The following is a 25,731-nucleotide window of genomic DNA, read 5'->3' as shown; positions in this document are numbered from 1 at the left end:
CAGTGTTTCAGGGAAGATTTATTGAGCAACAACACTTTTCAAAACATAAAAATTATGTCATTGCCCATTCGCTTTGATAAAACAAATTTAGTAGGTACATACTGACTTAAAGGCAGTAAATCGTAAGAATTTTCATGGCACAACAAAGAAATAACTTCAGTTCATTAGGCTGAAGTAAAATTTTAAAATCAATATCAAAAAAAGGCAAATAAAACATTTCTGGATTTTGAACACCCTATAAGCAGAAGCTATTTTTTTTCCTATTAAATTAATACTTGACCATTTATCCCTGAAAATAACTAGCAAATAACAACTAAGTCTGACTAGTATTCTTCTCCCTCTTCATCTTCTTCAAATGAGTCAATCCCAACTTCTTCATAATCCTTCTCCAGGGCAGCCATATCTTCTCTGGCCTCTGAGAACTCGCCCTCTTCCATACCCTCACCAACATACCAGTGGACAAAGGCCCTCTTGGCATACATCAGGTCAAACTTGTGGTCCAGACGAGCCCAGGCCTCAGCGATGGCTGTGGTATTGCTCAGCATGCACACAGCTCTCTGCACCTTGGCCAAGTCTCCACCAGGAACCACAGTGGGAGGCTGATAGTTGATGCCAACCTTGAAACCTGTTGGGCACCAGTCCACAAACTGGATGGTGCGTTTGGTCTTGATGGCTGCAATGGCTACGTTCACATCTTTGGGCACCACATCACCACGATACAGCAGACAGCAGGCCATGTATTTACCATGACGGGGATCACACTTCACCATCTGATTGGCTGGCTCAAAGCAGGCATTGGTGATCTCAGCAACGGACAGCTGCTCGTGGTAGGCTTTCTCAGCAGAGATGACTGGGGCATATGTGGCCAGAGGGAAGTGGATACGAGGGTAGGGCACCAAGTTGGTCTGGAACTCTGTCAGGTCAACATTCAAGGCTCCATCAAAACGAAGTGAGGCTGTGATTGAGGACACAATCTGGCTAATGAGGCGGTTGAGGTTGGTGTATGACGGACGTTCAATGTCGAGGTTTCTGCGGCAGATGTCATAGATGGCCTCATTGTCCACCATGAAGGCACAGTCAGAGTGCTCCAGGGTGGTGTGGGTGGTCAGGATGGAGTTGTAAGGCTCCACTACAGCTGTGGAGACCTGGGGAGCTGGGTAGATGGCAAACTCAAGCTTAGACTTTTTGCCAAAGTCAACAGAGAGTCTCTCCATCAACAGGGAAGTAAACCCTGAGCCAGTGCCTCCACCAAAGGAGTGGAAGACCAAGAAGCCTTGGAGGCCGGTGCACTGGTCAGCCTAGAGATAAAAATAATAGCATAAACATTTTCCATGCATGTTTAGCATTTCTCCATGATTAACCCTCATTTGTGGCTGCTGTATTTTCAAGTGTACAAAAATTACTGACGTTTAAAATTTATGTAGATGTCTGCTTGGCTTGGCTCCAAGATTTCAGTGGAAGGATTCCTGAAATTTTGAGGATTAAAACAAGATGGCTACCTAAAGTCTTACCAGTTTACGGATCCTGTCCAGGACAGAGTCAATGATCTCCTTGCCGATGGTGTAGTGTCCACGAGCATAGTTGTTGGCTGCGTCTTCCTTTCCTGAGATGAGCTGCTCAGGGTGAAAAAGCTGGCGGTATGTTCCTGTCCGGACCTCATCTGGAAAATTGAAGACAAAACCGCAAATCCTACATATTTGATATACAGTGACAGCATTTCACCAGGTCTCTCTCCTCTCAAGGTTAAGACACCATGAAGCACTGCATTTTAGGCCTAGTCCAGTGTACGAAAACATTTGTCAAGATCAATTACTTCAGTCATAAGTTAACCTTATGCTGTTCAGTAGTCTTAACTGCAGTGTCCCCTAAATCATGGACTTAGCACTTCCATTTTGGCATCTATTTTCCTGATGAAGATAATAATTATTATTGTTGCTGTAAACATAAATGTATTTATTTGCTGTAGCTTAACACGGGATTTGTGCTGTTCAGACTATCTGTCCAGGGAAAGACTGAGCTGAAATAAATTTCTTAGAATGACACTTTAAGAGATGAAATCACACTAACCAATGACAGTGGGCTCCAGGTCAACAAAGATTGCTCTGGGAACATACTTCCTGGCCCCAGTCTCACTGAAAAAGGTAGTGAAGGAGTCATCGTGGCCTCCTATGGGTTTGTTGCTTGGCATCTGACCATCCGGCTGGATGCCGTGCTCCAGACAGTACAGCTCCCAGCAGGTGTTCCCCATCTGGACGCCAGCCTGGCCTACATGCACAGAGATGCATTCACGCTGAATGAGAAAAGGAAGAGGAGAGGTTGAATAAGGGTCTCAGGTAGGAAGGCAAGGTTGTTCCGCAAAGGAATAAAAAGATTGTATTGCATGAGCAGTAGTGTGTTCTTTTCATGCAAGTTATAGTAGCTGTAAACATATGATAGCAGATCTTTGGACCACTGAATCTTCAATCAATGTCAGCATTTTCACAAACTAAAACATTTTATGCAATATAATAAGATTTGTTATATACTCAATAGGAGCTCCATAGTTGTGTTTTTAATGATCTTTGCATCAGTCATCAAGTGCTTCGATCTGGTAAGGGATTGATAACAGCCAAAATAATGCATCCGGGAAAGTAATCCAAATAGTTTAATTACCACAAACTAATTAAGTGCAATTGCTAAACTTCAAAATCATCAATAATTTTATGTATTAAAACCGTCATCAATTCTCTATTGAGTGACTTTGAATTGGAAATAACCCCTCTATCATTTTATCCTGTTTCAAAAAATAATGATGAGATTTCCACTTTGGTTCATGTAAGGGGACTATTTTTAACCACTGCCCCAACTTTCTCCTTCTCAGGGATCACACAGACAAGGGAAAGTGCTTGGGGCTTTAAGTCAATGAAGTGGACAGATGATGAGTCTGTTATTATCTGAATAACATGGATTTTCATATGTACTGTTCATGCATCAACACCATCACTCATCATTAGGGATTATCCACGGCAAAGGTGACCCCTGCCACCCCCAAACAAGACTACGCTGGGTAGCAGAGCTCTGTCAGCTGCTATTTTAGGTTCCTCATGCTAACCTGACACCCAGCAGTAAAGGTTGGCTGCTTTAGTAAACACTGGTGTGCAAGTCTGCTTAAAGTCCCCTGCACTGCAAAACTTGTTCGTCATCATTATTAAAAATTAAAAGGTAAAGTTGTTAAACATGCGGCCTAATTTCTTTCAAAACAACATGGTTAGTTGAGTGCTTAGATACAGTTTTTTAATCACCACAGTGAATGCAGGGCTAAAGACAGAGATAATATATACTGAAATGGTAACACTTTCCAGATCCCTAAAGCCTGTTGGGGTGTGTCTTCATATGATTGTGGGCATGTCTGAGGTTCCACCTCAAGGACTTGAGATTCCTGTTCTGTCAGTGACTTCAAACAGTCACCACTGACATAGAAACACTTGATACAGATTGAGACCAACCAAAAGAGCGGGAAATTGAACGAGGTATACAGAAAGAGAACAATAAATTTGTTAAAAGCTTTTTCAGGTCAGCAAACATGGAAACAGAGATCCCTAAATACGTTTGGCCTTGAAAACAGACAAAATATTCCATATGAATAATTTGGGGGCAGATGATAATAATGCAAGTGACTGTTGTCCAAACCCAGCGTGACACATATTTAGATTATGATCTTACAGTGAGTTGATGAAGTGTTTTCAGGCCAGACTTTTTGCAGTCTTATAAGTTTAGTTGCAAATTGATAAAACTAAAATTAATTTACACTTGATAACCCATAATGATTAAGTCAGAAGATGTTTTAGTAAGTTTTGTAAATATACTGACTCTGTTTCAGATCCTTAGTCCAGTAGTTGGTAGAAGGCAGCTAGTATGTCTAATTATACAGAATGTGTCACCATCAGATGGAAGGGAAAGTGTCTTAAACGTCATCCTCAGACCTCCATCAAAGCACGCTGACTGATGGAAAAAAAATCCTCTTAAATCTAATCTTTTTAATATTCATCTCTTTACAAATCAAATCTGGGACACACTAAACTGCAAAGCAATATGAATATTTTCTTAAACCACTTGCATGCCACTATAGATCAAAGTTTTTTTTTCCTCGAGGATTTTTTGTAATGATTTAAGAAATCCTCGCCATTTTATAGCACCACCTTGAGCCAAAACAACACTTTCAGGCAACAAATGTGATTCAAGTCTGCTCAACAAATCACTTTTCCTCCCAAGTTCTGGGTGAAATTATTAAAACAGAATTGCATATAATTTTCTGTGGTAATTTATGGGCAAAGATGAGTACAGCTTATTCTGAAGGCATATTTCCTGTGGTGCTGCTCCCGTCTGGAGTCAGCTAGGACAGGCAATACAAGACCAGAGGAAGGTGCTTCCTATTGACATAGCACATCTATGGATCCAATGTAACATTCTCTTTTAAATCTACAGCTTACTTAATTATAATGCTCACTCACTCTACAAGCAGTGGGTGTTATAGAATACAATACACATTTAATGAAGGTCACTGCTCACTGTAATGATTTACATAATCTAACATATATAATAACAAAATTTTATGGATCTGGGCTATTTGCTCAAGGCGGGTATGAAGTAGTGGTGTACTCACTCACTACACAAGGACACCTTTTGGTTCTTATATCCGGTACTGGCAATGCAAACAAACTGTGTTTATCCTACACTGTGCAAAAAAAAAAGAAAAAAAAAAAAGACACAGCTTTGTGTGTACGTGTGTGCGTCATTTGATTTCCTAGAGCTGAAACATGTTAAAATGTTATTTGAATTCTACTTTATCACCAATATTAATTCCTCTCTTGAGAGTCACCCATTTCACTCAAGTGTTAAGATGTTGTCATTAGTCAACAACAACAACAAAAAAAAAAAAAAGGCTGTAGTGTGTTGAAAACAACTACATTCAGATAGTGGCTCTCGGAAAAACATGGAAACTGTTTTTCTTTAAGTTTGGTTTAAAAAAAATAAATAATAAATACATTTTTGGAATGGTGGTTGAATTTGGAGGGAACTAACACACTCTTTGACCTTAACAAAAATTTGCCTGAATGTGAAATGACTTGTCAATAGATTTTCTATGGCACACCCAAATTCTTTGCCAACATATTCAAGCTTACCTAACCCCTAACCCCCCCCCCCCCACACACACACACACACACACACAAAGAAGAAGCCACTGTTTGTATCTCCTATCTGCTTATGTGTTAAAAATGTGGACTGATCACCTGCTCCCCCTGAGCAGCAGCTTGCTCAGCTTTACTGCCAATCACTGGGTCAACATCTATTTCTGACACTGCTGCTGCCAGAAAGGCTGCACTGTGTTCAAAGCAGCCACATTCAGTGACTATTTACTGACAACCATCACACACACACTCACTCACTCACTCACTCACTCACTCACTCACTCACTCACACTCACACACACACACACACACACACACACACACACACACACACTCTCTCACACACACACACACACACACACACACACACACACACACACACACACACACACACACACACACACTCACTCACTCACTCACTCACTCACTCACTCACACACTCACTCACACACTCACACACACACACACACACACACACACAAACAATGGACTTTGGAGAGGAATTTCGTTTACAACAAGAACGATACCCACCATTGCGGCTTCTTGGTGAAATGTCCCTGAGGAAAGCACTACCTGCGGTTGTGTGTCTGTTTGCTGCAGCTTCTCACTGCGGCCGTCTAGGTGGTCCGGGTGAGTGTGTATTCTGAGTGTGTGAGGAGCTGTCACGCTATATCCAACCACAAGCCACTCCCACCTGTCCCACTGACGGGAGCGCGCCTCACGTGCGCGCGGGCCGAATATGTCGCAAGGTTCATGTTGTTGTTTACTGCAGCAAAGTGATTCATTCACTGCGGCTCCGATTCAAGATGACTTGCGTTAGTTGGAGTAAGAAGAAAAAAAAAACACCTTCAATTTAACTTTTGTTTTTGATTTTTGTTTATTTAAGTGAAAGTGTAGAACAGTCATGTAGTTTTTAATTTTTGCCAAGAAAAATGGCTATGCCTATTATATATCATAGTTAAAGACAATGAGCACCAAACAAATAAATAAAATCTTCTATTATTTATTTCAATCTTGTTTTATTTATCAATAGGCATCAGTACAATTAAGCTTCCCTACATGATGATAGAGATTTATCTATTCCTGCCAGGAATGCTTTTATTTTTGTCTCTTCTTCTTCTTCCTTTTTTTGTACCATTGATAATTTAAAAGGTCGAGGTTACATGGATATGTGTTTATATCCATAACAACAACTCTTTAACAGCTGTTTTAGTTTTTTTATTTTTTTACTTGGTGTGCTGTCACTGACACATGTTGAAAGCTAGAGGTCACAGTTGCTTTATAATGAGTTGCTGAGGGACTGAGGTCACCTTTTTTGTCTGCAGGGACATTCTACCCTAATCCTTAGTATCCCATCTACACCCTGACACATCAGCCATACCACGGTATCCACTGAGGCCACTGGATGTCATAAAGTCATATTTGGTTTTTATCCTCATACCATCAGAGGACAACATTTTTCTTCTGAACATTTGTATTCGTTCTTGTCAGATTTGTTGGCCCATCTTCTTTCTTCATTTTTCTGTTTAATAGTTGGGTTTTTTTTTTACTCTTGTGTAGGTGTTTTTGACCTCTTGTATCCACAGTAACCTGTTTTTGACAATGTCATTCACTTGTTCATTTTAAAATCCAAAACCCTGATGGACTTTCCAGGAATATTCATCAAAGTCTGAGTTTGTAAGGGTGGGCTATTATTGGGTTTGCTATTTATGCTTCTTTCCTACCCATGTAAATCCAGTAACTTAGTGATGTCTCAATGAAGTTTTGCCAACTTTTTCACAACACTGACTTTTGACTGGTCAAGGTCAGAGTGACCAAACAAAACATGCTTTTCACATAATGAGCAATTTCAAGAACTCCTTTGGGAAGCTTCCTCAAATTTTATTCCTCTGGAATTAAGAATAAACTGACTGACTGGTGGTTTAAATTCCGAGGATAATGTGATGGTGGCCTGATGGGAGAGAATACATTTCACAAGGTCTAGCTCCTGACGATGAATTGAGTTTTGACATATAAACTGAAATTATGATGCAGTTTAACAAAATAATAAAGTGATTACATTTTATATTCAGACCGTCAATCCTGCTTTCTCGTAACTTGCAAAAAAAAAACAAAAAAAAAAAACAGTCACTATTCAGTTTTGTAACTCAGGAGAGGGACATGATGGCCATCTTTCCTTGGCTGGTTGGCAGACAATAATGTATTTTTTCTTCATTCTTTCCTCCTTTCTTTCTTTCTTTCTTTCCTGAACAACCTTTATTCTGAACAATTATTGGTGAAAAGACTTATGGTAATCAGAGAGCTCTGGAGACCTACAGTCTTAAACAATAGATGTGGGTCAGAGCTTTATGACTCAGGCAGCACCTATGAAGGCAAAACTCACAAGAGAAGACAACAGCAAACGAGGTGTGTGTGCTTTCCCACATTTTAGCTTAGAGAGCAGGAAGCGGACCTGTGTTTGATGTTGCTATATCTTGCAGTTTGCACAGTTTCAAAATCTAATCCAGCATTGCTTGCTGGTCCAAAGTGCCAGTGACACAATATTGCAGTTAGCTTAAGTACCCAGCCTACTGCTTTGTGAGCTTTGTCTTAAAAGAATATAATACAGACATGAATTGTTGTAGTTGTTACAGAGGAGTCCCACAGCCTCAGGAAGGAAACCAACCTTGCAATGAATAGCTGTGTATTTGGCACTATGTCGTCACACCTAGCTTCAAGGTTATAACAAATATGTATTTTTCTGCCACCCAGGATGGTTTGAAAGAGAGCGAGAAAGAGTTTATCTTAGTGGTGAGATCATCATTGCTTCCCTTTTTGATTCACATCTGCTGCTTTCTTTTGGGTAAAAACAAAAAAGATATGAGAACAGGGATTAAGTCAACAAAAGTGCTTTATACATGAGTGAGGCCATAGAACATTTTATCACACAAGGAAAGGTTTTACCGAATCCAAATTTCAATAAGGCCTGTACTCTGATGTTATAGTGGTTTCCTGTTGGTCTCTAAAGTGGTTGGATTTGTTTTAAAATATCACAGAGCTGAGCGCTCCGCCTTTGAGCCATGGCATTGTATCAACAGTTTAGGTTCATCCTGCCAACGGTTGCAGGCAACAATGTCTCTGCTACCCATATAAATGTCATGTTGAATATAACTCTAAACATACTGGGCATGGATGGCTTTCTGGCTTTTAGGAATCTGAATAGAAAGACAAGGAAATAAATGACCAAGATTTTTGGTATTCCTTTTTTCACCTTTTCTCTTAGCTGCTTATTATGCTGCATGTCCTGATACTGCTCAAGGAGGCAGCTGTGGTTTTCTCCATTAAGTCAGCTGATGCCTTATGAGGCGTTTCACATGTATTTAGTTTCCATCCTCTCCCAAGGGCTTGAGACTGAGTTATATCGACTGTGTGGGAAACTAGAATGGTTGACAAACAAAGCATTACATTTGAATGTATTTCAGTTTGCCACTGGGATTCAAAACATGTTTGGAGATAATGTCTTTGAAATACAAATAAAGAAATACAAATACATATAAATGTGTTTTTGTTTTGTTTTTGTTATTTGTTGATGTGCAGGAATGAATCTGCTTAAAGTTATACAGAAGATGTCTGCTCATTCTTCTACTTTTATTTCACATATTGATATCAGTCACACGGCAAAATATTAAAAAATCCAACATGACAGGAATAAACAATTCAAATATTTCTTGATCAATACTTTGACATAGATTCACATAAGCAATCTCAAACATTAACATTTTGCTAACCTATCGTAGACCAAATAATTTTCTGCATCTGCGTTCTGAAATTTGAGGTGCACACACAGGCATAATACAGTTAAAGAAAGACAATGAATAGGGTGGTGACCTCTTTTTTCATTATGTGTATGTCAGTCAGGAGGATGGTCTTATCCTGGTCTCATCAGGAGGTTCTCTGGTTACAGCGCAGATCAAATCACTGTTAGCCTAAAGCTGCAGGTATATAAGCACTGAGTGGCACAGCTGCCTTTAGTGCTACATCTTCTTACCGATACCTGAGCATTGGAGAAGAGAGAAAAAACTATGGTAAGATATGGTTTGAAAGGTTGAAGTACGACTGTATTTATTGATACTGTTCAATGTTCTACATTTAGTAACATGCAACATATTGTACATACAGAAAGATTAATCATAACACAGAGAGTAGAGTAGAGAATAACTTGTTCATGATATGTCTTCCAACTGAAAATAATTGGTTGTTCTTTGCAGCGTGAATGTATCTCTATTCATGTGGGCCAAGCCGGGGCACAGATCGGAAATGCATGCTGGGAACTGTACTGCCTGGAACATAGGATCCAGCCAGATGGACAGATGCCCTCTGACAAAACTATTGGAGGAGGGGATGACTCCTTCAACACCTTCTTCAGTGAGACAGGGGCAGGAAAGCATGTTCCCAGAGCAATCTTTGTCGACCTGGAACCTACTGTCATTGGTGGGCATTAGTTAAATAGCTGATTTGTTATTATCATAATATAATATTTCAAGACAAACCAGTATATCTTTGAACCTGAAGATTATTATTCAGTAAATTTGTTCATATGAAATTGTTTTGTTGTCCAGATGAAGTGCGCACAGGAACCTACAGGCAGCTGTTCCACCCTGAACAGCTGATCACAGGAAAGGAAGATGCTGCCAACAACTACGCCCGTGGACACTACACCATTGGCAAAGAGATCATTGATCTGGTTCTGGATAGGACCCGTAAACTGGTGAGATAGCCTGAAAGTGGTTGATGCATGATGTAGTTGTATGAAGACTGAGTATACTATTCTTGAATTATTTCATTTACAGGCTGACCAGTGCACTGGCCTGCAGGGATTCCTAATCTTCCACTCCTTTGGTGGTGGCACCGGCTCAGGTTTCACTTCCCTGCTGATGGAGAGACTGTCTGTAGATTACGGTAAAAAGTCTAAACTTGAGTTTGCCATCTACCCAGCTCCCCAGGTCTCCACAGCTGTAGTGGAGCCTTACAACTCCATCCTGACCACCCACACCACCCTGGAGCACTCTGACTGTGCCTTCATGGTGGACAATGAGGCCATCTATGACATCTGCCGCAGAAACCTCGACATCGAGAGGCCCACATACACTAACTTGAACAGGCTCATTGGCCAGATTGTGTCCTCAATCACAGCCTCACTTCGTTTTGATGGAGCCCTGAATGTTGACCTGACAGAGTTCCAGACCAACTTGGTGCCCTACCCTCGTATCCACTTCCCTCTGGCCACATATGCCCCGGTCATCTCTGCTGAGAAAGCCTACCACGAGCAGCTGTCTGTTGCTGACATCACTAACACTTGCTTTGAGCCGGCCAATCAGATGGTGAAGTGTGATCCCCGTCATGGTAAATACATGGCCTGCTGTCTGCTGTATCGTGGTGATGTGGTGCCAAAAGATGTCAACTCTGCTATCGCAGCCATCAAGACCAAACGCACCATCCAGTTTGTGGACTGGTGCCCAACAGGTTTCAAGGTTGGCATCAACTATCAGCCTCCCACTGTGGTTCCTGGTGGAGACTTGGCCAAGGTGCAGAGAGCTGTGTGCATGCTGAGCAATACCACAGCCATCGCTGAGGCCTGGGCTCGTCTGGACCACAAGTTTGACCTGATGTATGCCAAGAGGGCCTTTGTCCACTGGTATGTTGGTGAGGGTATGGAAGAGGGCGAGTTCTCAGAGGCCAGAGAAGATATGGCTGCGCTGGAGAAGGATTATGAAGAAGTAGGCGCTGATAACACGGGAGAGGAGGATGACGGAGAGGAATGTTGACTTCTTTTAACCCCGCAAAATAGATCTATCCCTTTTTTAAAACACAGGGATTTAAAGTTTTTGTGGTGAAGACACATGTTGTAAATGTATAAATGAATTAAAAAACATCACTGGCTCAGAAAATCACAATTTTAAAACTTTCCTATTGCCATCCAAAACACAGACACAAAACAGACCCAATTCTGGGCAAGTCTGAAAAGAGGAGGATCACATATATTGCAATCATAAGCTATATTAGCTTTTTGCCAAACACATCTTACTTTGGGCCTTTTTCTCTCTGCAGTATCAGACTAAGATACTTAAAACAATCCCTCCCTTCTGTGCACCTCCCCCCACTATCCTTTCCCATGTGGAATGTAAGTTATGAAAGGGCTCCTATGTCAGTTTCTATATACCATTCAGCTGTGACTCTGTGAGAGCGGGAGAGAGAGAAAATAACTAACTCACTGACTAGTGTTGTTTGTGTAGCTCATGCTCAGACAGTAGCCTGCAGGAACAATAGGATCCCAGTTATGTATGAATCACAGCTATGTGATCCTGAGAGAGGCTGTTGACAAACTGTGACAAAGAAAATCAGAAAACTCGGCTTGACATTCCTCTGAATCTTAACATTTCATTTCTTTATTATTTGTTGATAAAAATGTTTCATAACTTATCCCAATTTAGCAGATTTAATTTAAATACTTCCATAAATCCATGCCCCTGCGCCACCTTAACAAAGTAATTGCAAGGATTCTAACTGCTTATCATTTTCTTTTCCAAATGTCTTATGGACTTGGTCATCCACAGTAAAAAACTTCATTGTGTGTGATCATTCACTTAATGATTCAACACACATGGGGTGGAGTATGCATATGTGCTAGTGCATGAGTGCAGATGTATAGATAAGATAAGTACAATGCCTCCTCAAAACTACATTCAATGCTATTAAATGGATATTCTGTATGTTGTTCAATGTTGGGGTTTTCCATTTTGGATTCTAGCGGTCAATTATCCCATATAAAAAATGATTCAATTTTTTCATACGATTTAACTAACTCCAAATAGTACTTAGTCAAAATGCTGACAGTATCAGTCTCTTACACAAACACACACATAGAAGGAGAAAATAGGGCAAAATTGCTATTGAGAAAAGAAGAACGTTGTTCTAATGAATATAAGTATCTTATCTCAAACTGAAAGACGAAGCAGATGAATGTAAGGCAAGATAACATAACGTAAAGTGATAGGGACTTCCCTCTTTTTTTTAAACTGCTGTCTCCTCCCTCCAATGAGCTATGCAGCTGCCTGCTGCTGTTTCCTGCCTGCCCCTTTTACATCCTTGCCTATATAAACCCTGACTCTCCCTCTCCTCCGCACTTCTGCCTTGTGTCTGAATCCTCAACGTCGGTCGAAGGACAAGCAGACAAAATGGTGAGTAACTGCTGATGACGTAGCCAAGAAATTTCCACTCTCTTTCCTTCATGCTGCCTTTGTCTCTGTTTCCCAGCATTGGATGGATTACACAGCTAGGTTTCCTTAATGCTCATAAGGCCTCTGCTGTGAAATTGAAGGTTATTGATAAAAAGACAGCTCTGTCCTATTGCTTGATAGCAGTTTTGAACTGAATTCATGTAATGAAACTGGACAATCTAGGTCAGCAACAGACACTGTATAAGTTAGACTGGTTTGATATATTAAAGCTCATCAAAAAAAAAACAAGAAACCAATTTAACTCAAGGGAAAAAAAAGTTCATTGTAACTGAATGCCTGTTGAGGAATAAGAGTTTATGTGGCTTCAAAGGGGTGACCTGGGTAATCGTGGCAGTGGGGGGATGGATAGAAAGAAGAGAGAAAAGAGGAGTGGTCTGGCCTAGGCAGAATAAGTTAGTTGGCAGCCATTTTGCAGCTGTTAGGAGTTTTTGGTGTGAGCAGGATGAGGAGAGAGGGAGAAAAAGAGTGAGTGAGAGAGGAAAGGAGAGAGGGAGGGAGAGAAATCCCTGACTGTTATACAGATCTATGCAGCTGAACAGGGTGGGGGAGGAGAGAGTTACAAAAATGGGAGGGAGTAAGGAAAGGGAGGAGGTGCAGGATGGAGAAGTGGGGGAAGGTTTTCCTATCTTCTTGCGGCATGCCCTTCCTGTCTGCCACATAATGCCTTACTTCACATTTTCCTAAAAAAAAAAAAAAAAATCACATAAAAACGACTCCCAGTCTTTAAAACCCCATTCCATCTGTGGCTATATGCCCCACACTTGTAAGCTGGATCTTACTGCAGCAGCCCATGGTGCAGACTGTGGACAGTCTAATAACTGTTTTTGTTACTTCTGACTTGACTGTACACACTTTGAGCAGCAGAGGGCTATAATGTTCTGTTCTGGCCTACTGTTTTCAGCATTCAGAAGTTCCTTGCCAAGAATCCTGTTTCTGCTTTAATCTGAGAGCAGACATCATAGGAAATATTGCCATTTCAAAAATTTGCATTTTTATAGCGCAATGTGAGCTCAATGTGCATTTATGCTTTCTGGTTGAATGTGGGTGTATTAAACAATTCTGATGCTCTTATTTTTATGCAATCACTTTTGGAAACAGACTACTTCTATAGAAAGTATATACAATAGCACTTCTATTGGGTTGGAAAAAGTATTTCTGACAACATATTAACCAGTGGCCTTTCTTTAAATGTCTCCCTTTCCAATTATTTAGCGTGAGTGTATTTCAATGCACGTCGGCCAAGCCGGAGCCCAGATGGGAAATGCATGCTGGGAACTGTACTGCCTTGAGCACGGAATCCAGCCAGATGGACAGATGCCCTCTGACAAAACTATTGGAGGAGGGGATGACTCCTTCAACACCTTCTTCAGTGAGACAGGGGCAGGAAAGCATGTTCCCAGAGCAATCTTTGTCGACCTGGAACCTACTGTCATTGGTTAGTATTCAAATAATTGTCTTTTACTTATTTTTGAGTTATCATGTGTATGTAAAATCATTTATTAAAAAGTCTATGTTTACATTGACTATCTTAAAACCTTTTGCATATTGAGCATTTACTTCATATTGGGACATTTTTGCTTACTCTTGTCTTAACTGTTCCTTCTACAGATGAAGTGCGCACAGGAACCTACAGGCAGCTGTTCCACCCTGAACAGCTGATCACAGGAAAGGAAGATGCTGCCAACAACTACGCCCGTGGACACTACACCATTGGCAAAGAGATCATTGATCTGGTTCTGGATAGGACCCGTAAACTGGTAAGAACTCAGTGAGATTAGTATGCTGGGACGGTTTAGTGTTTAATAAGGAAAAAGCATTTTACCTCTGCTGTTTTTGTAAAATTAAAAAAAAGAAGAAGAAGTAAATAAAGGGGCTCTCCACTTGTGGAAGATCTAGACAAAGTGGTGAATTTTCCAATTCTGATTTCATACCTTGGTAAAAAAATGTGCAGCTGAAGAGGGATTTTGATAATCAAAGCTTATATTCCTTTCAGGCTGACCAGTGCACTGGCCTGCAGGGATTCCTAATCTTCCACTCCTTTGGTGGTGGCACCGGCTCAGGTTTCACTTCCCTGCTGATGGAGAGACTGTCTGTAGATTATGGAAAGAAATCAAAACTCGAGTTTGCCGTCTACCCAGCTCCCCAGGTCTCCACAGCTGTAGTGGAGCCTTACAACTCCATCCTGACCACCCACACCACCCTGGAGCACTCTGACTGTGCCTTCATGGTGGACAATGAGGCCATCTATGACATCTGCCGCAGAAACCTCGACATCGAGAGGCCCACATACACTAACTTGAACAGGCTCATTGGCCAGATTGTGTCCTCAATCACAGCCTCACTTCGTTTTGATGGAGCCCTGAATGTTGACCTGACAGAGTTCCAGACCAACTTGGTGCCCTACCCTCGTATCCACTTCCCTCTGGCCACTTATGCCCCGGTCATCTCTGCTGAGAAAGCCTACCACGAGCAGCTGTCCGTTGCTGACATCACCAATGCCTGCTTTGAGCCGGCCAATCAGATGGTGAAGTGTGATCCCCGTCATGGTAAATACATGGCCTGCTGTCTGCTGTATCGTGGTGATGTGGTGCCCAAAGATGTCAACTCTGCTATCGCAGCCATCAAGACCAAACGCACCATCCAGTTTGTGGACTGGTGCCCAACAGGTTTCAAGGTTGGCATCAACTATCAGCCTCCCACTGTGGTTCCTGGTGGAGACTTGGCCAAGGTGCAGAGAGCTGTGTGCATGCTGAGCAATACCACAGCCATCGCTGAGGCCTGGGCTCGTCTGGACCACAAGTTTGACCTGATGTATGCCAAGAGGGCCTTTGTCCACTGGTATGTTGGTGAGGGTATGGAAGAGGGCGAGTTCTCAGAGGCCAGAGAAGATATGGCTGCCCTGGAGAAGGATTATGAAGAAGTAGGCACAGACAGCATGGGAGAGGAGGATGAAGAGGGAGAGGAGTACTAAAGCGTCAAAGATCATCACACATTCCAAATGTTATCATGAAAGTAACACATTCCTGGCAACATTCTGATAACCTGTGGTGGTGATATATCAGTATTATCAATAAAAAGTACTCATGAACCTTTTCAATAGATTCATCATCATTCTTGAGCTCTTCCAACATACAGCTATTATTTTCCATTATAAGGAACTAAATACATGAGTAAAATTCCATTATTACTATTTACATCAAATTACATGAATAATGAATTCTACTCTTTACATTTGCTACATACATTAAATAAGATGGACTTTTCAAATAGTGTTTTGTTGGATTGTGGATCCCGTTTATGATGGACTCCCTACTGCCATTTTTCTGCCTTTTTTGTGCCCCTGTTGATGACCAGGTCACATGGTATAAATAGGCAGGCCTCGTGCTGTTCCTGCAGTTATATCAGGCAGCCACAAGATGGGAGCATTTTGACCAATTGGTAAAGTTATGGGAGTTGGTTTAGCTCTTAGATTTGAAAGTACAGAAGCAGATTTAACAATTTCAAAGAAAACACAGTTAAAAACAAATTTGCGTGATTACAAAATGCACATACTTGCCATGTGATTCTGGTCAGTGACACAAATCCAGCAAACCTGCAACTTACGCTGCCCGTCTCTGAATGAGTTAAAATCCCTAAAGCCATGACGGAACTAAAAGGAATGCGACTGTAAAATACTAATAATAGCTGTGCATACTAAATTTAGCATGGGAGAAATTACTTAAAAGCACTTAAAAGTACTAAAAGTAAGTGTCCTCATTAGGACATCAGGCGTCGATGAGGAGTGATCGGTGATATTCTGAAATGAAACAAGTGAGAAATATCCGCATTTCTTTATGTATTATTTATCCAGACTGGACAGAAGTGTCTAGATGTCCAAGTCCGTGTGTGCGTCCATACAATCGCAGAGGGGCGGGGCCGGCCCGGTGACGTCACCAAACGCTGGCATTTTCTAGACGCTCTGTTTTGTTCTCTCAGGTGACGGTGACGTAACGCGCACTGGCTGTGAGCGGCTCACGCTGTCGGCTGGTTTCCCCCACAGCCACCCCCCGGCCAGGACGGAGGCAGGGCGGCGGAAGGTGCGACATAACGGGTCGGTGGACCAGCGTTGGAGGAGCAGCAGACAGGCAGACCGGCTGTCACCCAGAGGGGGCGGGGTGGCGCATTCCTGGAGCGCAGCTAACACAACTAATTCATTTTCTGCCCAAACTCGGCGGACTCTCGGCCCAACAACGGTAGGTCCGCTGCTTTGGCCCGGGGGGGTCGCTAAAGCCGTATGCATGTGTAGCTTTTTGTTGGATTTGTCTAAATTTACCACAGACGGGGAACACTACGTGACTGTAACACACACAAAAAAAAATGGTCATGTTGAACATAGTCGACTGTCATGTCAGCTGCACTTGTTGCCACGACGCTAGAAATAAACGCAGTAGAAAAAACAGTCCGGAGCTCCTCCCAAGAGGACGCAGAAAGTTAAGAGTAGTTGTTTTAGCTCCGTGTGGAAGTCCCCCTGCCTTCCACCCCAAAACTGCCGCACTGACCCCGACTGTCGGCCTCCTGACGGCTCGGCATTTCCAGAGCACTTCGTAGTGTTTAAAATGCTTAAAACATACATTTATTCATTTGTATGTTTTCCCCCAGCTACACACTTTAATAAAGGTTGGACGTTATTTATACAGGTGTCTCCATCTGGAGGCGATTTAGTGTGCAGGGAATAAACCATTTTCCCGTGTGTAACGTGAAACAATGTTTTACTCAACATTGTAACTATCAGAGAAATCAACTAACCTTTGTTATTAACTTCAGGAATATGATATTTTCTGGAAAGTTCTTGTCATTAAAGTAGACACTCTTAAACTAATTGTGATTTCAAATTCATCAAAGAAGAAGAAATAGGTTTGATTGATTGTCTTAGCCCACAGCCTTCATTGCTTTTAGTTTAGTTTGGTCATGGCTACTGTTGTCCACCACGTGTACGCTAATTGTTTTTAAGCTTGGCCCATAGATGTGAGACTTGGACTGGAATATTGATTCTAGCCTAAATCAAAATGGCAGTCAACAATTCATTACTCATTGCTTGAGAGATGCATGATGACTCATGGGTCCACTAAGTCATGTATTACTGAAGGAGTGCAGATTTGACAGTAACACTTGACAAACCCAAACAGAATTTAATGTTAACTTGGATGTAAATATTCAAGAAATAACTCTGACACCTGAAATAGCACCTTGATACCTTCATTGGCAAAACTCTCTACACAAAACTGTATTTTAAAGTTATTTTGTCGGCGATTTAAAACAGGTTCAGCTTAGTTGAAGTGAATTAAACTTAACAAAAAGGAGAAGAAACAGAGAGTCAATTGGATGTTAACATAGAGAGTTTCAGTCAAAGAAGTGACTCAGTTTTATGCTCAGGTACGTTAAATATGCAGGGAATTACAGGATGTCATTGAACTGGATGCACTGCTTGTCCTGACCTCACAGATACAGGATGTAGCACGATGGTGATCTATCTGTTCCCAAAAAAGGAAATAAACATTTACATAATCAAAAGTTTGCAGAATAACTATCTATGTTTACGTTGCACTTTACCTGCTTAAAGCCCTTGCAAACTGCTCAGACATAAATTTGAAAAATACAGAATATGTGTGTTGAATCAATGCCAATTACATGGTTCTTTCAAATGAAAACTTTTTTTTTTTCTTTAGAAGAGTGAGGACTGACAAGAGGCGACATGGTGGATTATTACAGCATCCTGGGAGTGTCCAAAACAGCCTCCCAGGAAGACATCAAGAAGGCGTGAGTATCTTTAGATTTTGTGAAGTTTGCACAAAGAATAACCAATAAATGTCAATTTTATATAAACCTTCAAAATGTAAAAAAAGCAATTCATAAACAACACGTATACAAATCTTTAGTTTCATGCTAAAACCTGTCAAAATATTTAAGTGTTTGTTTAAAAAAAAAAAAAAAAAGGTAAAAAATTTGTAAGTTATTAATAGTTTGTCACTAAACTGGCTTGTGTCCAGAAATAGAGGTCTGAGAGCCACTGGCATGAAAAATACAGACTTCTCAAGAGAGAAATGACTGGTGACAAGATTGTACATAGTATACACTTTTTTACCTTGTTAGTGCTTTTAGTGTTAGTCCACACCTCTCTCTTTGTGTTGTTTTTTAGGTACAGAAAACTGGCTCTGAAATGGCATCCAGACAAAAACCCAGATAACAAAGAGGAAGCAGAGAAAAAATTCAAGGAACTTGCCGAGGCCTATGAAGTCCTGTCTGACAGTAAGCTCTAACCGTGTGTGTGTGTGTGTGTGTGTTTGCGCACGCTTGGCTATATTTGTGGATGCTGTTAATGGATTATTCTAGCATTGATGCTGAGTCATTGAGTCATGAACCTGAGGCTTTTCACAGAGGAACTTAATTTATGAAACCTTTCAAATGAATTTATGTCACCTTAGTTATATATTAATTGAATGTGCGCGTTGAATGTTTTATAAGAAAAAAACATATATTGATGCATTCTAATTCCATCATTAATATGTGCTCCTTTACTGTGTTGCAGAGAGTAAGCGTGATGCATATGACAGATATGGAAATGACAGAATGGGACACAGAGGTAAATAAAAACTTCCTACTGTTAAGATACTGCATTTATTGCTTCAATATTGGAAATTCATACAACTCAGGGACCCATAAACAATAGTTACTTAATGCTCCCTGTTTATCCCCCTCTCTTATGTTTCTGTCCCTATCCTTATCCTTCCACCTCTGTAACATTTTCCCCTTTTCATTTTTGCATCTCAATATAATACACTCTTCTTTTTTATCTCCTTCTGTCTGTTCTGTTCTGTCCGCTTTCTCCCTCCCTGATCCTGATTACCTCCCAGGTTCCCCCAGCTCTGACTTTTCATCAGATTTCCCAGGATTCACCTTCACATTCCGCAGCCCAGATGAAGTCTTCAGAGAGTTTTTTGGAAGCCAAGATCCCTTTGCCAATTTCTTTGGTAAACCATACACAATGTACATGTGCAGTGCGAGTAGCATTTCTGAAAAATGTTATCTTTTTCCTATCATGAAAATCTGTGTTGATATCAATTCACTTTCAGTGAATTAGGCATGGTGCCTTAAAACAAACGCTACCACTGTTTGATTTAAGTCAGTGGTTCTCTGTTGTTTTCTGTTACGCTTCCCCTACAAAACAGTAAAAAATGTGTGCCCTCCCACCCCCACTACTATAAGTATTGTAGTGGCTTTTTCCAGCTTTTTTCCTTGTTCGGGGTCACCACAGCAAGTTGGCGCTGTGACTTGCATGATGTATTTGGCTACAGTTTTAATGCTGCATGCAAATAAAACACTTTAACCAACAAAAAGAAAATGAATTAAACTCTTTCACATGTTTAATGGCAAAAGTCAAACGGATTATCAGCATGATTTGGGTGTAATGTCTGTAAATTTTGCCTTCATTTATTTGGCTTCATGCTGCCACAGTTTTTAGACACAATACACGCACCAGTCTTAATAGCATGCCACATGAAAGCGCCACTGCCGCCTACTGTAATGGGTGTGCGATTACGCTTTGTTTTGGTGCCGCAATGAAAAAGTGAAGACATTGGCTTAAGCCTGTTCCCAAGGGTCACAAGGGGGGTGTGCCCCCTACTTGAGAAACACTGATTTAATTTAAGCTTCTATTCAATTAATTCATCATATTTAGCAGACATATTTCTGTCTCTCTCATTCAGATGACTTTTCATCCATTGGAAGCTCATACTCTCACCATGGCCCAAGTCGCTTCTTCTCTTTCCCTTCAGCCACAGGTAGATGGTCACTTACTATATGAAGAACCTGCTAGATCACCTCAAATAAAGTTCCAGTCAGTAGTTTTGGTTTTAAATGGACATGACGCTCGAAATGATCAAAACAATGATTGTACTTCATGCTAAACTATCAGGTGACTTAAATGGATTTAAATGAAATTTTTTGGTCATATTAAGGCATCTTCCGAGGCAACATACAAACAGGAGTGGTTTTACTTTTGCACAAAAATGAGTATGATAAGGCAAAAAATCTACCAAGCTTTTCTTCCCCTTCCTGTTTTGCTGTCTTTATCCAGCTGATTTTACCTCCTTCACCTCTTCCTTGGGTGGTCTGGATGGGATGGAGAGAATTGGTGGAGGAATGGGCAACTTTAAATCAGTGTCTACCTCCACTCGCATCGTGAATGGCAAACGCACCACTACCAAGAAGTATGTAATATCTTTCCTTTAAATCAGAAAAGTGAAACATTACAGAACAGTAATGTCATGTGAGATTGTTGGAAATTTCAAAACTATTTTGGAATTTTACATCTCTACATAATATTTACAAATTTGTAAAGCGCTCTTATACCCTATAGTGGAAAAGGGGTATTTCTAGCTCTTAATCGTTCCAAGAGTGGGAAGGCATTTTTCTATGTAACTGCCAACCTCTACAAAATAAGTGGAATTTCTTTTGAACTAATTAATTTCTTCTCTCATTGTATTTTGATTGTTATTGAAATGCAACTGGATGCTTAGCATTTATTTTACTTACTGACTGTAAATTGGTGCTGTCTTCACAGCCACCCACAGAAAAAATGATAATCCAGGTATTTTAATTCTATAATGTGTCCTCTTTACAGGATAAAAGAGAATGGCCAGGAAAGAATAGAAATTGAGGAGGATGGGGTGTTAAAAAGTGTTCTAATTAACGGTGAGAACAAATACAATTAAATATTGACAATATCTTCATTTGAAATGAAAATAACAGTTCACAACAATAGGAGCTACTTTTGCTAGCCAAAGATCTCAAGTGTTAGAATAGCAATTTTATATATTGGTACTGAAACTGGGTTTGTAGTATGTTGATGCACACCAGTTTTGTTGTGTTTGTTGTTCCCAGGTGTGGAAGATGAAATGGCCCTTGCCTTAGAGCTAAGCCGACGAGAGGGGCAGCCCCATCAATCCCCTCAAAATCCAGGACTCCAAAGTAAATTACCTGCTGAGCCCAACAAATCCCACTCCAGCCTTTTCTCTTCTGCCCAACATCGGTCATTTAGCTCTGCCCCCTGCTACAACTATGGAGAGACTGTGGGAAGTAGCGACGATGAGGATGACGAAGACCTGCAGATGGCTTTGGCATGCAGCCTGTCAGAATTGGAAGCACAGCAGAGAGCAGCTGCTACTGACTTCATATCAGGTGCTGGGGGTGGGGGCAGAGCCATGAGTGACAAAACTGGTGGCCAAAAAGCAGGTGGGGCTTTTAAGACAAAAAATGTTTATATGGTTGGCGATGTAAAGGTTGTTAAAGAGGAAAGCTATGAAGAAAGGCAGTTTCAAATGAGCTCTGGGCCTGGGGATAGGTGGGAAGAAGTGAAAAAGGTAACCAGTGATTCTCCTGAGTCACCAACAACTGTCGACAGTACACCACTAAGCCAGAGCAGTGAGGAACCTGCCATAAAAAATAGTGATGCCAACGTTAAAAAGAAAAAGAAGTGTGGGTGTATTATGTGCTGAAGGAGTGTGTGTGTGTATTTGGGATGCCTTATTCTGCCTTCAGCAAGACTAATGTAATGTGATTGCCAGGCCCTTAAGTTTAGGTGGTGGCTCTATACAGTCTTAACACAGTGAGTCGGCTTTCACAGGGCTTGTGGTTTTGTTCTGGTTTTCTTTGTTGATAACCGACCCAGACATTTCTGTCTGATCTGCCAATACAAAAGCAAAAGTGAACTCATCGTGCATCATGCTTGTGAAGCAATGTGCACGATTGATAATGAATATTTGTACATATGTCAAATAATCATATATTGTTGGCTGAAAAAAGAGAATAACATAGATGTGCCAATTACAGAGTATTCTGCACTCAAAGCTTGTGCGTGCGTGCTGTGTGCGTGCGTGTGTTAATGTGTGTGGATCAGCTGAGACCCAGCCATAGAAATTTCTCATTCAGACATTTGGCAAAGGCCACGCTCAGTCTGAAACAAAAGATCAAAATCACAAAAAGGTCAGAAGTTTCTCTACTGATTGTTATCATGGCAGAAAAACAAATTTGACTCTTCAGTGATCAAATAATAATGTAAAGCAAAAAGTAGGCAAGTCAAGCACATAATCACATTCTCACATGCTTTACACGTACACAGACTTTGCAAATAGAGTAGGCACAGGCTCCTTAATCAGACCACGGTAGTGGGGAGCTCATGGATCCTTAAAATAAAGAATATTTTTGCCTTAATGCGCCTTTCCTAGTATCAATCCTACTTTTGACCCAATTGTGGTTGTAGCTTACAATACGACAAAGCAGGGTGTAGAATGTGTATGGGCTTTGTGTCTGAGCGTAGATCATGATACAAATATTTAATATTTTGATTCTTTTGGTGCCTTTCCACATTTGGATTGCACACTTCATGTTTACAATCATTAAGTTATTACTACAAATGTTTCCCAAACAAAGGAAAAAATCTTATCAGTCAAAAAGTCTGGGTTTTTCTTTCAGCTCCAGCTTTCCAGTGAACATTTCCTCTAAAAGAGGAACTTGGCTAAACCCAGCATTAGTGATCGGGAGTGCATGAAATTCACAAAGGATCTTTATCTTCAAAATGCTAAACATATACCTTACCTTGGTCTGGTTTGAAATGTTTTTACATTTTTATTCAGTGCAACCGAGATAAATAATGCATCTGTTCCAGTTGAGCTATTTCGTTTACAAAATGACCTGGATTGTCTTCCTCCAGGGCCCCAAATAGTAGAACACCCAAGTGTCACATAAGTAGTGAAAATGAAAGACATATCTTAATAAATTAAAGTGGCAGAGAATATATGGCAATACATATATAAGTATATTTTCACTTCAAAAAGCTATGTCTTATGAGTTGACATTGACATCCAAGTACCACTATGCGTTTTAGGCAGAGGCAAGTGCCCAAGCTGTCTGTGTGTGTGTGTGTGTGTGTGTGTGTGTGTGTGTGTGTGTGTGTGTGTGTGTGTGTGTGTGTGTGTGTGTGTGTGTGTGTGTGTGTGTGCGTGTGTGCGTGTGTGCGTGTGTGCGTGTGTGCGTGTGTGCGTGTGTGCGTGTGTGCGTGTGTGCGTGTGTGCGTGTGTGCGTGCGTGCGTGCGTGCGTGCGTTTCATACACAGAGAGAGAGAGAGAGAGAACTTGTTGAGGTGTAAATTGTAATGGTGCTGTGATGAAACCTATATGTGCCTAACTTTAGACTTCTAATGAAAACAATTGCAATTTATCTATCAGGCCACTCTAAAACACTGACACACAACACCAGCAACTGGTTCAAATATGATTGTTGCAGTAATTGTGAGGCCCAGAAAGGATAGAAAGTCCTGTAGGTGCCAGAACAGACAAAGGTATTAAAAAAAAAAAAAATACCACTAATGTTTGAAGACAGCCTATTTCAATAAGAATCCCACAACCGGTAGTGTCCCGTTTGATATTTGGTTATATCTTTTTTCAGTGCTTGTGTTATTTTATATTGCATGAGTTTTTGTCTTAACTATATCAGACGACATCATCACTTGCAAAAGTGTAAGTACAGTGTGAGAATATATCAGCTTGAACCATTTCAGAACATTTTGATTTGTCGTCTCTGAATAGTCAATTGTTCATCTCTTTAGACGTATTTTGTGTGGAGAGGACGTGAGCGAGAAAGAGGCAGATAAGTTTGTCTTATAAATCTACAGTATATTCAGACTGTATTATTTGTACAACATTGAGCTGACAAGTGTTATTGTTGTTTTTATTTCCGGATTGTTTAAAGGTAATTAACTAATAAAAAGTGAGCTAAAAGAGGCCTGGGGACATTTGATTATTTTTTTTATTTTTTATTTTTTTTAATTTCAGTAACATTCATGTATGCTTTACTTCATTACACTAAATTCATGCTTAATGAGTAGTACTGTAATCCGATAATGCTAATTAACTGTGTGATAGAGATCTCACACATATTCTGAATGACTGAGCTCCATAACAGATGCAGATGAGCCATTTTAAAATAATTTAAAATTAAAAAACACATTTGGCCTTTCTGCATTGATTAGCCATCAGTATCAATGTGTCTCAATTTATATTCTGTAAGACTGGCAATGTGCGGAGCATTATTACAAACCTGCCTGTTTCTCATCTGCAGCCCCTTCCTCTTCTCCATGCTGTTCTCCCTGTGTAGTAGAACAAACATGGATTTAAGCTGGACTTTGTGGTTTTGTCTCACACTCCCTGCTTCCTGTTTCAGACTCAGACTTCGAGGCCTTCACAAGCTAACCTGATTGACTTATGCTGCTCTGTGCTCTAGTCCTGCCCTGAGGTAAAGAACCTGTTTGAATCTGAGACCCATTGAGAATTGCCCCTGTATTCCTTTTTCTGCCCTTTCTTTAGATAAATTCAGATCAGTTGAAGTCCCACCGTACTTTTTCTTTCTCAAGCCATGCCAATTTGCATTTGCTGATATAAAGTGTAACATATCCTTTTACATCTATTCCTACAGGTCAAAGATCAGTTCCCCATGACGCACTTGTCTCTCTCTGCCCACCATGGCTCCTACCTGCTGAATGACACTTAGAAAAACTGAAAATCTTTATTTTATATGTTTATGTCCTAGTGTGTTCATTGTTACTGTAGTGGAAAATACTGGAAACTTTGTATTTTAAACCAAGGAAGTAGTCCAGATTATCGCTGCATCATTGATATTCCGCTGTGTTTTAATTCATTTTGTTTCCTGGAAATCCAGTACTATATATCCAGTTATTTTTAAAAGAGTTGGAATTTACTACACTGGAAAACTAATATCCCTGAAATTGGACAGAAGAATGCCTATGGCAAAATAAATGTCTTCTGAAATCTAAGAAAATCTAAGAAAAAATAAAGCACTTCCTGCTAACCACACTGAAACAGTCCATGGTAGTTCATTTTCCAAAAATATCAAGGTTGGCGACAAAAAGGAGAATAAAGTAATATTGCAATACAATTAGATGTTAGCTAGCGATTCAGGTGAGACTGCTAAGATGAAATGCTAATGTCTGCCCGCACTGGAGTTAGCATGTTCATTTTATATCAATGGATAACCTTTAGAGAAAGCAACTTATTTTTTAAAAATGTTCCATAATAAAATCTGTTTTTATTAAATAAACAGCCAAGCACACCCAGAGGAAAAAAATTAAAAAAACACTCAAGCCTTATTTGTCTGTTTTCTGCTGCATCACATCACACATTTATTAAGGTCAAGTCAAAAATACATTTTTATAGATATTTTCTATGTCTGCTACA

The 25,731-nt window shown here is 40.5% G+C and overlaps 3 protein-coding genes across 6 annotated transcripts; 2 read left to right on the top strand and 1 right to left on the bottom strand.

The window, feature by feature from the left end:
* On the bottom strand, positions 1–5,833 carry LOC115061682 (tubulin alpha chain-like). Its single transcript, XM_029530134.1, has 4 exons — positions 5,700–5,833; positions 2,068–2,290; positions 1,512–1,660; positions 1–1,298 (listed from the first exon to the last, which is right to left on the bottom strand). The coding sequence occupies exons 1-4, from the start codon at positions 5,700–5,702 to the stop codon at positions 324–326; spliced, it is 1,350 nt and encodes a 449-aa protein (XP_029385994.1). The 5' UTR covers positions 5,703–5,833; the 3' UTR covers positions 1–323.
* A 3,647-nt stretch (positions 5,834–9,480) lies between these two features.
* LOC115062186 (tubulin alpha chain-like) lies at positions 9,481–10,972 on the top strand. The gene is made up of 3 exons (XM_029530810.1): positions 9,481–9,638; positions 9,767–9,915; positions 9,998–10,972. Exons 1-3 carry the CDS (start codon positions 9,518–9,520, stop codon positions 10,970–10,972), a joined length of 1,245 nt encoding a protein of 414 aa, XP_029386670.1. The 5' UTR covers positions 9,481–9,517.
* A 1,332-nt stretch (positions 10,973–12,304) lies between these two features.
* Positions 12,305–25,626, top strand: LOC115061561 (tubulin alpha chain). Of its 4 annotated transcripts, XM_029529956.1 has the most exons (11): positions 16,444–16,677; positions 18,151–18,241; positions 18,621–18,730; positions 19,011–19,064; positions 19,336–19,452; positions 20,188–20,262; positions 20,559–20,691; positions 21,105–21,175; positions 21,365–21,661; positions 24,701–24,772; positions 24,953–25,626. In XM_029529956.1, exons 2-10 carry the CDS (start codon positions 18,177–18,179, stop codon positions 24,727–24,729), a joined length of 951 nt encoding a protein of 316 aa, XP_029385816.1. In that variant the 5' UTR covers positions 16,444–16,677; positions 18,151–18,176; the 3' UTR covers positions 24,730–24,772; positions 24,953–25,626. The 4 variants fall into 4 exon arrangements, with proteins under 4 accessions (XP_029385813.1, XP_029385816.1, XP_029385815.1 ...); XM_029529955.1 differs by lacking the exons at positions 24,701–24,772; positions 24,953–25,626 and having other exon boundaries at positions 18,154–18,241; positions 21,365–23,351; XM_029529954.1 differs by lacking the exons at positions 24,701–24,772; positions 24,953–25,626 and having other exon boundaries at positions 21,365–23,351.
* The last annotated feature ends 105 nt before the right edge of the window (positions 25,627–25,731 follow it).

Source organism: Echeneis naucrates, chromosome 21, assembly GCF_900963305.1.
Source record: "Echeneis naucrates chromosome 21, fEcheNa1.1, whole genome shotgun sequence".
In the NCBI taxonomy this organism is placed as follows: Eukaryota; Metazoa; Chordata; class Actinopteri; order Carangiformes; family Echeneidae; genus Echeneis; species Echeneis naucrates.
The sequence above is the reverse complement of the archived record's forward strand: the minus strand, read 5'-3'. Positions and strand labels throughout refer to the sequence as shown.

What these genes read in the sequence shown, in the direction of transcription:
- LOC115061682 (XM_029530134.1), bottom strand. An exon ending in CCTGGAGCCCACTGTCATTG is followed by an intron (nt 1,661 to 2,067) that starts GTTAGTGTGATT and finishes TCAATTTTCCAG; the next exon opens with ATGAGGTCCGGACAGGAACA. An exon ending in TGGACAGGATCCGTAAACTG is followed by an intron (nt 1,299 to 1,511) that starts GTAAGACTTTAG and finishes TTTTATCTCTAG; the next exon opens with GCTGACCAGTGCACCGGCCT.
- LOC115062186 (XM_029530810.1), top strand. Translation starts at nt 9,518, where the DNA reads ATGCCCTCTGACAAAACTATTGGAGGAGGGGATGACTCCTTCAACACC. An exon ending in CCTGGAACCTACTGTCATTG is followed by an intron (nt 9,639 to 9,766) that starts GTGGGCATTAGT and finishes TTTGTTGTCCAG; the next exon opens with ATGAAGTGCGCACAGGAACC. An exon ending in TGGATAGGACCCGTAAACTG is followed by an intron (nt 9,916 to 9,997) that starts GTGAGATAGCCT and finishes TTTCATTTACAG; the next exon opens with GCTGACCAGTGCACTGGCCT.
- LOC115061561 (XM_029529953.1), top strand. An exon ending in CCTGGAACCTACTGTCATTG is followed by an intron (nt 13,881 to 14,053) that starts GTTAGTATTCAA and finishes TTCCTTCTACAG; the next exon opens with ATGAAGTGCGCACAGGAACC. An exon ending in TGGATAGGACCCGTAAACTG is followed by an intron (nt 14,203 to 14,438) that starts GTAAGAACTCAG and finishes TATTCCTTTCAG; the next exon opens with GCTGACCAGTGCACTGGCCT.